The sequence below is a fragment of the Prunus dulcis genome, chromosome 1, assembly GCF_902201215.1.
Source record: "Prunus dulcis chromosome 1, ALMONDv2, whole genome shotgun sequence".
Taxonomy (NCBI): Eukaryota; Viridiplantae; Streptophyta; class Magnoliopsida; order Rosales; family Rosaceae; genus Prunus; species Prunus dulcis.
In genome coordinates this window covers 26441632-26454591 of record NC_047650.1, presented here as the reverse complement: position 1 = coordinate 26454591, position 12960 = coordinate 26441632, and the positions used below count along the sequence as shown (strand labels likewise).

General features: G+C 39.8%; 2 protein-coding genes across 2 annotated transcripts; both read right to left on the bottom strand.

The window, feature by feature from the left end:
- LOC117614127 (transcription factor bHLH30-like) lies at positions 1 to 2535 on the bottom strand. The gene is made up of 2 exons (XM_034342825.1): positions 1691 to 2535; positions 1 to 874 (listed from the first exon to the last, which is right to left on the bottom strand). Exons 1-2 carry the CDS (start codon positions 2270 to 2272, stop codon positions 380 to 382), a joined length of 1077 nt encoding a protein of 358 aa, XP_034198716.1. The 5' UTR covers positions 2273 to 2535; the 3' UTR covers positions 1 to 379.
- A 7647-nt stretch (positions 2536 to 10182) lies between these two features.
- LOC117620627 (aspartyl protease family protein 2) lies at positions 10183 to 11792 on the bottom strand. The gene has a single exon (XM_034350752.1). The coding sequence runs from the start codon at positions 11657 to 11659 to the stop codon at positions 10316 to 10318; it is 1344 nt and encodes a 447-aa protein (XP_034206643.1). The 5' UTR covers positions 11660 to 11792; the 3' UTR covers positions 10183 to 10315.
- Positions 11793 to 12960: the final 1168 nt, after the last annotated feature.

The window sequence follows — 12960 nt, the reverse complement described above, 5'->3', positions numbered from 1 at the left end:
AAATCAAAACAGCAACACTCCATCATGCATTTTGGTTTCTATCTTTGGATTTTATATAAGGTTTCTCTCCCCACGAAAAAGATCCTTCACTGTTTTTTCCCTTCCTAAATAACAAACCAAGCTCATCTTCTCTCTCTCTCATCTATTTTTTTCGAGCAATGCAGGTAGTACACAAACCACACCATCATGACCCATTTGTTCACTCACGGAAATACACCACACCAAACACGCCAACCAAAAAAAGAAAAACAAAAAACCCAAAATCCCACTAAGAAAATAAAAACAAAAAGAGAAAAACCGAAAGAAAAAACAACAACAAGAAGAAGATTAATTAACTAGCCTTGATAATAATAGCTGGTTAAAGAGACCTGTCTGTGTTTCAGTTAAGGATATTGATGTTATTAGTCCTTTGCCTCTTAACACTCCCAGAAGAAGACTGCTCATGTTCCCCACCTGTCTTCTCCATCACAGCCTTAAGCGCTTCTTCAATCGAACTGATACAATATTGCTGCTGCTGATGCTCATGTGGCACTTGATGCTGCTGCTCTTGCTCCCCTCCGCTGCTGCTCGAGTCTTCTTCTCCGGTGATGAACAGCACGTTCTTCACACGTCCCCCCAGCGTTGTGATCTCAGCTTTCAGTGTTCTCAAGCGCAAGGCCTTCAGTGTCTTGATGAGGTCGGGCAAGAGATCTGAACGGTCTTCGCAGCACAGCGAGGCTTTTATCACAAACTTCCCGTCCTCATCCGACGCATCGTCGACGATTAGCTCGTCCATTTCGGTCGGCACCGGACTTGTCTCCGCGATCAAAGAAGTCTGCCGTTTCAGCTCTTTCACATGTTGTATTACTTCTGCTAGTAAGGAAGCTTTGTCCGTCTATATATCAACAGAAACAAAACAAAAGTATTGGGTTGATATTTGTTCGACATTTGATGTCTGATTGATACTGCATTTACATGCACTTGAAACTGTCAAACAATATCTCGCTAACAGAAACCAACCAAAAAAAAAAAAGAATAAGAAAGTTGGCTACTTAATTAATGTATTTTAATGAATGGCGTGGTTTTTGAAGGAACGGCATGGGATGGGTGCATATTTTGACTGACAAGGGTGCTAGTTTGTCTGGCTTTAAGTTTCTCGAACATGGTTTGACTGATGGGTGATATATGTGATGCATCCGGCAAGAAATTTCCATGGGAAGCTTTTTAACTGCTCCATGGTTCCTCTTTATCATATCAACCCAGCGACATTACCCTTATTCCCCCTCCCCTCCCTCCCCTTTTCTTCCGTTTTTTTTCTTTTTTCTTTTTCTACTTCTCACCTCGGAACTACCACACGACTCAGAATGAAGAAACCAAGAGAAACAACAAAAAGATGGAAAAAGCTAATTCATAAAGGGAATGTAGCTCATTCCTAATGAATGGTAGCTAGGTCTTGAGACTCTTGATCGAAGGCATGCATATTCCTAGAGGGACGAATTAGAATCTTAGGAAGATCCACAAAGATCTTAGATTGGAAAAAACTATGTATAGCCGATCATGATAAAACAAATAAATAAAAAAGGGATAATGTCACACCCTATATAAAATACAACATGTTGTACACGCATGAATATCACACATGTATATGAGTTTTTTGTTTTTTGTTTTCAGTGATATATAAATATGATAATCATTTTTAGTATAAACTTACTTTGGTGGTGCTGGGCAATAAGCTGCGCAACTTGGCGAGATGGTTATTGATTCTCTCTCTTCGTCTCCGCTCGGCCTCGCTATGACTCTTAGAAGCTGCGAGAGCCTTGGCGTCCATGATTTCTTGGGCGGTCAACTTACCCAACTCTGCTTGAAGCCCAAACGGGGCGGAACCGGGTTGAACCATGGGTCCAAGTGTCTCGGATAAGATTCTGAGATGGTGATGGTGTTCAGATGCTGAACCGTCATATGTGAACTGGAGAGGAGCTCTTCGGTTGAAGAAACTAGCATAGGATGATGACGATGGAATTGGAGGAGGAGGAGTTGGAAGAAACTGGTCGTGGGCTGATGGGTTGAAGGAGTGGATCGGAGGGAGAGTCCATGGCTGCAAGATTGGCGGCGGGGCTTGATGATCATGAGGGAAAATCATACCTTGTTGTTGATGATGTTGTTGTTGCATCTGATGTTGTTGTTGTTGTTGCATCTGATGTTGTTGTTGGAGAAACAAGTGTTCTTGGAAGGCTTGTAGGTTTTGGACAGACTGAGAACACTCCCCTTGATCTTCTTTCTTCCCACACATCATCTTCACTTCTTATGATATATATATAGTGGTTGTGTATGTCTAGCTAGGGCTCTAAACAATTAGTTTCTCAAAAGTATAGGGCTTTAATTGAAGCTAAGAAATTGAAGAGAAATGGATGAAAGGGAATCAAGGAAGAAACATTGGGAGAAAAGAAAACATATATGTGAGACAAAAACCTTTGGTTGATTTAGTGATGGAGGGTTTTGGTGTTTCTGATTATCTGTTCTCTCTCCGTAGCTAGCTCTCTCTCTCTCTCTCTCTCTCTCTCTTGTGGTTTTGGTGCTTGGCTCTCCCTTTCTCTCTATCTCTATCACTTGGGGTAGGTTTTTTGATCTGCCACGCCTTTGTGGGCTTTGTGTTTGTGGGGGTGATGACCCTTTTTATCCTTGGTTTCAACTGAGCTTTCCTTTTCCTTCGTGCTTTGTTGGTATCTTTTTGCTTCCTTTGTTTTTTTTTGCTCTCACTTTCTTTTCTCTCTCTCTCTCTCTCTCTCTCTCTCTCTAACCGTGATGTGGTCTCTGTGACTCTCTCTAACCGTGATGTGGTCTCTGTGACTCTCTGCACCCTTTCCACCACTCTAAATATATAGTCTGTTGAGTACTGCTAGTCTCTTTTCCTTTCTTCTTACGGCATTCTCTATCCATTCCATTCCTGTATCTTTCAGGGTGGGGATGGATCCCTTCTTTTTATTTATTCAATTCAATTCAATTCACTCGTCTATTTTATATATTTTTCATTTATATTCACATATAAAATTAAATTAATACCAAAAATGTAATCCCCCATGTAAAAGAAAATAGCATTCTGTGATTGGTTGAAAGCAAATAATTACACTCTGTGAGTTGCAGTAGTAGCTTGGGGGAGAGAGAGAGAGAGAGAGAGAGAGAGAGTGGATTGAGTGGAAGGAGGTATAGGGATGGGAAACACAACACAAGGGAGAAGCAGCACAATTAAACAGAGTGAACACACAACACACAGATTGTCGACCGACCAAAGACCAAAAAGGCTGAGAGTATCATCATGATAAAAGGCTTTCCTTTTTGTTTTCCTTATTTTCAATTTATTTATATATAAATATAATTATTTAAATCATTTTTCATCTTTTCTGATTAGGCCCTTTCCTTTCCTTTCCTTTCCTATATACCTCGGTCAAGTCCCCACGTTCTTCCATACTGTTGGCTATTTCCATGCCAACCCTTTCTGCTTCCCCAAGACTTTGTAATCATTGTGTCTTGGAACACACTCCACCCCCCCTACTTCCTTCCTTCTCCCATTTCATCATCATCATCATCATCCATCTCTCTCTCCCTCTAGCCTCTTCCTCCTCCTAAGTTATTAATATTATACCTTGGTTTCAGTCTACAAATACCTTGGTGTACGATTGTATATTACTTGTGCTTCTTACCGCTCCCTTAGAATTTTGCACATTGTACAATTATATTATTCATGGGAAGTTTGAGAGGAGGGAGGAGGGAGGAGGAGAGGCATCTTCATGCATACTCACTCATAACCCATTACATTACATGTCATTGATTAAGATTGTTGTAATTTATTTCTTGGTCACATTCCAACGAGGACAAAATGATGAAAGACTGGGAAAAATATCAAAAAGTGTATATCATTTGGTAGTTGGTAAGATTTCCCATTAAAACTTGAAAGGCCAAAACAACACCAAAGGGAATAATTTGATGTTTCCAAACACTTTTGTTGTTGTTGTGTTGTGTGGCAACTGGCACGATATTCCAAGCTTATAGCTTCTCCTCCCTTTTGCCAAATATTGTTCTCCTAATCTTGCACCAGGAGCTCTACTTCCCCTGCCCCTATTGGTTACTGGTTGGGCCTAAAGAGGTTTCCATCTTCTTTTTACTTATGATGTCTTTACGGTAAAAACAAGATGCAGGAATATATATCATGCCTTAAAGCTACTCACACTGTCAAGGCCTTCTGGGTAATCACACAGTTACCTATGTCCCCCATTACAGTATTATATTATGCATTCCCTATGTTTATTATAGAAGCAGCTAGCATGGGTAACCAAAAATCATTAACGCCAGTTACCTTTTAGTTATTCCCCTTTCCAACACAATATATAATTTTTTTTTCTTTTTTGTCTTAAACCCTTTGAACTAATTTGATATATATATATATATATATGTATTTTCAGTGAAAGTGGCTTTAACTTTTAGCTAAATTAGTAAATATATTTTTTTAATTTTTTAAAAAACTTTAAAATGTTTGATTAAAACCCATCAAGTAACAAGTTCATTCCCAATGTCTCCTCTAGTGTAGACTCTAGAGCACCTCTTCTCCCTACATTTTTGTACGGCAGTCTTCTCTTTACCATATTGGGTCAGTCACAAGGCACTGCTAATATTTTCTTCTGCACTAGCCTGGAACCTCTTTTTTTATACATGTTCAGTCTACTTTTATTTTTTATATAATAATATATGTATTCAAATTTTAGCTAGGGCTTGGAGACTATGGGAAGGGAGAGGAGAGGGTTATCTTTGAAGAGAAATATCACTTTGTGGTCACTGGTCACACGCATGGCTGGTTTGGTCCCAATTCTTTTCTTTTTATATATCTTTCTATCTTTTTGTAGCTTATTATTATATTTTTATTATAAACTTATATATATATATATATATATATATATATTACAGCATGCTGATTCAAACATTTGATGATAGCTGCAGCACCACTAACATAACGCACGAGAAGGGCTTTCTTTTCTATGTGGGGTTTATGATGACATCAATCCCACCCTGTCATGACGCTTGTTCCCTTTGAGAGCACTATTGCTGCTTATTGGTGCTTAACTTATATATGCCTCTTCCTCTGCATTTCCTGGCATACATACATCGTGAGAGAGAAACCTTGCAACTTACCAGTACCTGTTGTCTGTTGCCTTCTAATAATGAGTGCTCTTTGAATTCTCCTTCACATTTTTCACTTTCATATGCTTTTTCTGGTTTTTTCTTATCCACCATTCATGCATGTCTTCTGTCTTTACCAAAACAAATAATCTAAACTTACAAACACAAAAACCAAATTATGTTTACATGTTGGATCTCGTGGATATTAATTATGAATGAAATATTTAGATTTTAGCACAAGCAAGAAAAAAGAAAAGAAAATAGAAAAAACCTACATTCGTCTGCAATCATGAAAACCAGGGGTTAAGTACACGCATGATGGATCTCTTGTGGAAAAGCCTTAAGTTACCTTCACAAGCAAACTTTAATTCTTAGTGGGCCAACCATACTCTCCTATACTACTATATACATCTTGTTCTAGTACTAAAATTAAATTACAAAAGAGCTCGACTGACATACCTCCAACAGCACAGAAGATCATATGTCCAATTTATATGCTCTTTGTGAATTGTGACCGTTACTCGTTTATTTGTACAAACAAAACAATGCCATCCCAAAAAGGGGTCAGAAATTACTTAAACGCTATGGGAGCTAGCGAAAGAGTTTATTCAAATTTGAGTGTAAAGGAGCGAACTCACTGACCTAATCCACAATGTCTGCAATTTGCTACTACATTTTTAATCCACAAAAAAGCATGAAATCTTTCAGTGTGGTGGAAGTTGGAACTGCCGAATTTGAAGTTAACAAAGGCAGGTTCCACTTCCATAATTGATGCTTAGTACTTGGCCTACATATTTTTTTGTTTTCCCATTTCACTCATTCAGCAGCTTCCTATCTTTCTAGAGATTTCTAGCTACCCACTTGCAAACCCTAGTGCTCTGTACCTGTCACTGAATAAAATATTTATGATGAATCCAAATCAGTCCTTGTACCAGTCACGTACCCAAAACAAAAACCATCCCATCTTTATTTTCAATTTCCAGATTTCTTTTTTCCCCGAATTAATATCAAATAAATAGTAGGATACATATGCAAGATCGTACGGAGGAACAATTGTTTAAGTTGAAGTGGTATATTAATTATTTAAAAAAAAAGGGGGTTTTGGCAAGCTTAGTGTGCTTGCAAGTTGCAAAAGACTGGCAGTAACGAAGTCCACAACTTTAAGCTTCTCTGCAAATATATTAAGCACCCTCTGAGTTTGCCCTGTTATAAAACAGAGAAGAGATTAGGCACTCATTTAAATTAAACTATATCCTTTTGTCACTTATTAGATAAAGTAATAGGATCCTTTCCTTTGTGTCTGTCTCTGTGTGTTTATATATAAAATAAAATGCAGAAACTTTTCTTACATACGTAATATTATTCCCATTAAGTCATTATCAAAATACATTTCTCTCCAAAAGCCTACACTTGAACTCCAATCAAACGTTGAAACCTACCTACCTATCAATTTGGGTACTGCTTTTTTTGACAGAGAAGCAAACAAATTAAGATTCACCAGCTGCAACCTGCAAGTTATAACATACCTAATATTTCATACGAGCGAGGGCATCATCTTATTCTTAAACTTAATTAACTGTTCGAAAAATAATCTAATAGTTGATGTTGCTCCATTAATTAGCATTAATGCAGATCATTAAGTTAAGCAATCAACATTTTAATCTCAGGGTCCTAAACTAACCAAAAGGAAGCCAACATGAATGGACGGTCATATTTTTGGCTAAATGTGATGATCAATAGGATCTGTGAGTGGGGCCATACAAAATCTCTGCTTTGAGCCAAATTCCACAAAACTTCAAATTCCCAATAAAGCAGTCCATGGTGCTTGTGCTTGACTGGGTATAGTATAGTGTTTTTCTACCCCTATACCTGAGTAGCTATCCAAGTCATGGATGAACAAGAATATTGAGTTGGAGATAGTTGATCCTTTGATTTGTAGGACAAGAACACCCAATTTTCCAAAGGGATGTGTCCCCATGGTGGGACAGTGCTCTTCTGCTTCCAATCATACCCTCCACCAGTTCATACGTCTTTGTCAACTATACCAGAAATTTCATTTTTCTCCAGCCGAAAGTGAAGTAACTCCTATATATATTGTAACCAGAGAGAGAGAGAGAGAGAGAGAGAGAGAGAGAGAGAGAGAGAGAGAGAGGAGCTGAAAATGGTAGTGTCTTTAGAAAGTGCAACATATGTACCTGCCAGGTTACTAGGGGGGCTTTGGCCTAATGACTTTTATCTTAAGCAGGGTCTCCCTATCTATTTTTTGGGATGGGAAGGCAAAGGTGCTTTAAAGTATTTTTAGTTGATCATAAAAAAGAACCTCATCTAGCAATCGCCTACATTTCTTTTTCTTCTACTACAAGATATTTCCATGAAATCGTTTCAAACCAACTAGAAGGAGTTGATGCTGTATATTATACATCAAAGAAAATACATGCACAACTTTTTAGTTATATATGATAATTTACTGATGTACGCACCTCAAGTTTTAAGTTTGATTTCCCACTCCTCCAGTATCGCTTCTATAAAATAAAAAAACTCAAGTCTTTTTCATACCCCGTACAAAACTTAGTGTATTTTCCAGTTTTACCTGCATTATTTCTGAAACAACAAAACAAATGGGTTTTGTGGGCTTTATCAATCAGATGTTAATGATGAAATGGGCAGGCTGTAAGAAGTGTGCGTTGGCCCAAAATGGATGCAGTTGGAGGTTGGCAAATGAAGGGTGACCCAACCCAACAAAGTGGGGTTCCTGATAAAATTTGGAAAACAATGGGAGGCGTTTACAATTTGTAGGCTCCATCAAATTGTTGATAATGGAATGGATATGGATGCAGAGCCTGCGAAATTTTGGAAGCATCGGATAATGCAAGAGCCAAAGACATAACAGTAAAGCCAGGTTTAGTCTCTTGGAATGTTTGTTGGTGTGTGGCAAACGAATGATTGCTTCTGCATTATCCTACCAAACATTGATATATACTTTTTCTTTGCCCACCACCCCACAACCACAAGATGGTCGAATTCATAAGCAAAAAGGATTATAAGCAGGACCATTATTAATTAGTACTAATAACATTAAGAAACGTTCCTAATTATTTCCTTAGTAATAAATAAGAATGTTAATTGTGTTTTTTAATTTGTATGTGCCATGCTCGTGTTCATGATCACATATATACAACAGCTGACAATTATGATGATTTGTATTTTGGAGAGAGAGAGAGAGAGTTGCTGCGGCCATAGACTGATGATGAGACTGAGAGAGAGAGAGAGAGAGAGAGATAAGGTTTGTGTTGTGCTGTGTCCATATATGTATATTTGCATGATTTATTAATGTTCATCTCCACAACAGAAACAGAAACAGAAATTAATGTAAAGGTGGCCCAGCTGAAGTGTTAGAGAGCAGTCATGGCAGCTAGCCAGCTGTGAAGAAGATAGCTAGGATAGGATCATCAGTAATTTCCCTCACATCATATGCATGTTATGTAATGCGCTCTCTCTCTCTCTCTCTCTCTCTCTCTCTCTCATATCCTGCTCTTTTATTTATTTATTGTCACATTTTTACTTCGACATATTTATTATGAATAATATATATGTCTCATGCTCTTCAACTTCTTAGTCAACTTCTTAGTCAAATCTCCATATTATTACTTCTTGAATGTAAATAAAGCCATCTCTCTCTGCAATGCACATTCAGTTGTTTGTATGTTTTAAGTGTTATTCATGGATGGAGTAAAGTAGGTGATATTTACCAACGAACTATTAATTTAGTAATATTTTTTTGTGCAAATGTTAGCTTGGGAGATTCACTATTATATCAAATATAGAAGTCTGAATTATAAAAAATCCATATATGAAATGGATTTTAGAAACACACCAAAAATTCATTTACAACATAACAAAAAGACTTTTAACTCCTTTGAAATTACAAAAGTGCCATTAATTTATTAAAACAAACCCAATCTCAAAACCTCATTAAAAAAGCCAAACACTCAATAGGCATTAAAGTAATTTAATAATCAAAATTAAATTTAGTATGACTAATTGTCATTTTTTAGATTTTTTTTTGAATTTGTTTATAAAAATTAAATGGTGTAGAATTTATCTATATTATTAATATTAAGAATAGATATATAACTAAATATTTTAAAAAAAATTACCAAAATCGAATATTCTCATTATTAATGAAAAAAACAGCCTTGAGAAAGGAGCATTGTCGTCATTCACGGAGAAAATTACAAGACAAAAAAGAAAAGAAAAAAAAGATCATATCATTGTCCCGAATGGACCACCTCGACCAGGGGAACAGCGCAGACTAGTTGTAAATGGATGGTATGGTCAATTAACATTGACGTGACAAGAGAATATTGCTCCAAAAAGCACCTTCAATTCCAATTTCACGACATCATCAAACTCGGACGACTCGGATCCGGACAACACAATCACAGCCATGTAATTTTCTACATCTAACTTTATTTATTTAATATTTTTTTTAATCCAAAAATAATTTGATAGCCAAACCATGCAATCCAATTGGTACCTCAAATAAAATCTGTAAGTGTCCCACCCACTGGTTTTATTAGTAACGACCACAAGATTAAAGTGACAACTTCTGTCCGCCATAATTACCTAATTCACAATGTCATTGGACTCTCATGTACACTACTACCTTATATGACCCAAATTCATTATTTATTAACCCCATACCTCTAATGACCACAATGCCCCCACCATTATAATCTACGAGATAGTTTAAATTATTATAAATTAATTTAATTTACAAAGGAAAAAAATTTGAACTTAAACACTAGAAGACGGATTCACCGTCTTAACCAACTAATCTAACCAATTAATCTAACTAATCTAACCAACTAATCTAACACACACGTCTACCCTAACACTTTATTGTTAAGTAAATTTCAAAATGAAAAGAAATAAGTACAGCAGCACATGGAGTTGAGGAAAACCAATTAAAAAAGGAAAAACAAAAACAACCAAATCCCCTCCCCACACACAACACAACACAACACAACACAATGTCAAAAATAATTTCACTCTGTATGTAGAAACAATTAATTATTAAAATCAAAGTGGAAAAAAAATAAAAAGAAGAGGAAAACAAAATGAGTTTGGACTCAGCCCCGAGTCATGCCTCGGACTCGTTTCGTTGTCACGGTCGCGCACAGCCATGACGTGAAAAACCGAGCCGCGACTTGTCCCTGTCAAACTCGAACAGGAACCCTTGTTGCATCAGATTCCCTATTACCCCAAAACCCGACCCGGAATCCACGGGCCGGATCGCCAAGCACTTGACCTGCTCCGCCGTGTCTATGAAGTAGCTACTCGGCGGCGGAGCGAACAACGCGTTCCCGACGAGTCTGAAACTCAGCCTGGGTAGACTCGGCCTGGCCACGCCCGACACGTTGATGCAAAGATCGAAGCCCGGAGTCGGCTTGGCTGGCTTCGCAAGGAGTCTCAAGCTCCGCTTAAACGCCGCCAGGATGACGCGGTAAGCCGTCTCGGGCAAAAAGGTTAGCGTGGTTCCCGAGTCGATGACGGTGCCGCCAGTACCGGCCCGGTCGAGGGACCAGACGGAGGGGTGAATAGGTAATTTAAGGCCGTTGACGGATGCACTCTTGATCCCAATGTAGTAAAATGTGGGGGAGAGAGGGTTCACTAGCATGGGGGTGAAGCGAATTTTCGAAACGACGTCGTGGGGGACGCCTCGGCCGATTCTCAGGTAGCTCGTCGGAGGCGGGGATAGGGTGTAGTCCATGAGACAGTACGAGAACTTGTTCCCGAACCGGCGGCCCAGTTGAGACGCGAACGAGATGGGCCCACGTCCGAGGCCCATAACTCCTTGTGCCCCATTGAAGCTCGGACCGGTGACACTCGGACCCGAGACCCGAAACCCGCACCCGAACGATAAGTTTGGAAGCTGGGTTTCTCTCCCGGCGCTGGTTTTCAACGTCGTCGTTTCTCTGGAGAAGAACCCGGCCGTTAGGGATCCGTCGGAGTAGGTGTACTCGTAACGACAAGGGCTGTGGAGGCGGGTGCGGTTGCATGGACTCGGGTCGGGTTGGGGGACGAGTGTGCAGGCGGAGTCGTAGCAGTGGTAGGGGGAAAATGTGGAGGAGTGGCGGGCGAGGAAAGCCGAACCGGGGTCGCGATTGGAGCAGTTGGTGCAGGCGGAGCAGGTGAGCCATACCAGATCACTGCCCGTATCTGCAACGAGAAGGAGGCTCTGGGGTGGGGTGCCGAGGCGGAGATCTACGAAGTACTGGCCGGAGCCGGTGGAGGCGCCGGAAACGACGGGGGATTTGATGTCGTGGCGGCGAGCGTGGAGGAGGGAGAGGCGGTGAGTGTCGTGGGAGAGGGCTTGTGAGGGCGAAGAGAAGGGCTGCTTGTGGAGAAGTGGGAGCTGGAGGTAATCTTTGGTGGTGGTGGGTTGTTGGGAGTTGCAGAGGTTCGTGAAGGTGAAGAAGACGAAGAAGAAAGACAATAGTGACACCATTGCTGTGGGCGCAGAGAGAGAGGGGGAAAGGAGAGGAAATGAGTAGTCAATGAGAGTGAGGACAGGGAGTGAAGCGTAGTGGGCTTCTGAAAAGGCCGTACGGTCTGTGTGTTAGTATTAACGTATTTCTGTACGAAGCATTAATTTTTGGGTTAAGTATATATAGAAGAAGAAGCTCTTGGTTTGGTCTTGCCTGATTTCTAGATAATAATGCATCAACTGGAAGTTTATTTGGACAAAGATGGAGCTTTCGGAACAAATCACAGATATTAATTTAACATGAGAGAAATCAGAAAAAAAATAAAATAAAATAAAATAAAATAAAATAATAATGGGTTTCAGATTTTGAGTTCAATGGACTAGATTAGATGGATGAACCCTAGATTTTGGGCCAATCAGAAGCCTAGCGGAATCAAGGCTCGGATATGGGCTCTAACGCCATGAACGAGTCATTTGGGCTTTAGTGACAGATTTCATCGAAATGTAATCGTCCCCTTGTATTCAAGCTCGAATTCCAATTTTCGTAAAGATGTTTTTGGAGTATATAAATTCGAGCATGGAAGCAGATGAGAGAGCATGTGAGTGGATGGACAAAATCCATAGATAGATGCATCATGCATGGCTATGGTTGATTGATGGATGGTGGTTGAAGTTTTAATTAATTTTGTTGAAGACAAGCACAAGCCAAAGAAAAAGCATGGAGCTGGGAATAGATTTCAAAGTTTGCCAGTTGGATCTCAGACAAAGCTGTAAAATATACAAAAAATTCGTACGTAAACAGAAGAAGGATCTGCTGCTCCCTCTATCCATTAAATGTACGTGTTTTATGCATTGTTGTCAGTAGTTGGTCACCGTTTTACGCTAGATTACGATTTTGCTGTCTATCGCTAGCCTAAAGCTACTCTCTCAGTCTCAGATTACGATTGGCTTTTATTTATATAGATTCCTACTAAGTCTCGACTCTCGTGGTCGCGGATTTGCCTACAAAACTTAAGACGGTGGCACATCACATAAGAGCCACTCCAGCGGTGCAGCCCAGCCCGAGGCGAGGGCAGGCCAAGAAGAAAAAGTGGCTCCAGCGTTGCGCCCAGGCCCGGGTTTGGTGTGGGACCCACCAACTCGGGCCAGCCCGAAGGCCAAACTAGCCCCAGGTCCAAAACGAGGTTGCTGACGTCACGCTGACGTCAGCTAGCTACAGTAGTCGCTACAGTACCGCAGTGCTACATTGTCCCCGCTACAGTACACTAAAAGTCCACGTGTCGCACTCTGAGCTCTCCGATCAGATTTTTTTTCTCCAATCC

What these genes read in the sequence shown, in the direction of transcription:
- LOC117620627 (XM_034350752.1), bottom strand. Translation starts at nt 11,659, where the DNA reads ATGGTGTCACTATTGTCTTTCTTCTTCGTCTTCTTCACCTTCACGAAC.
- LOC117614127 (XM_034342825.1), bottom strand. Translation starts at nt 2,272, where the DNA reads ATGATGTGTGGGAAGAAAGAAGATCAAGGGGAGTGTTCTCAGTCTGTC. An exon ending in TATTGCCCAGCACCACCAAA is followed by an intron (nt 875 to 1,690) that starts GTAAGTTTATAC and finishes GTTGATATATAG; the next exon opens with ACGGACAAAGCTTCCTTACT.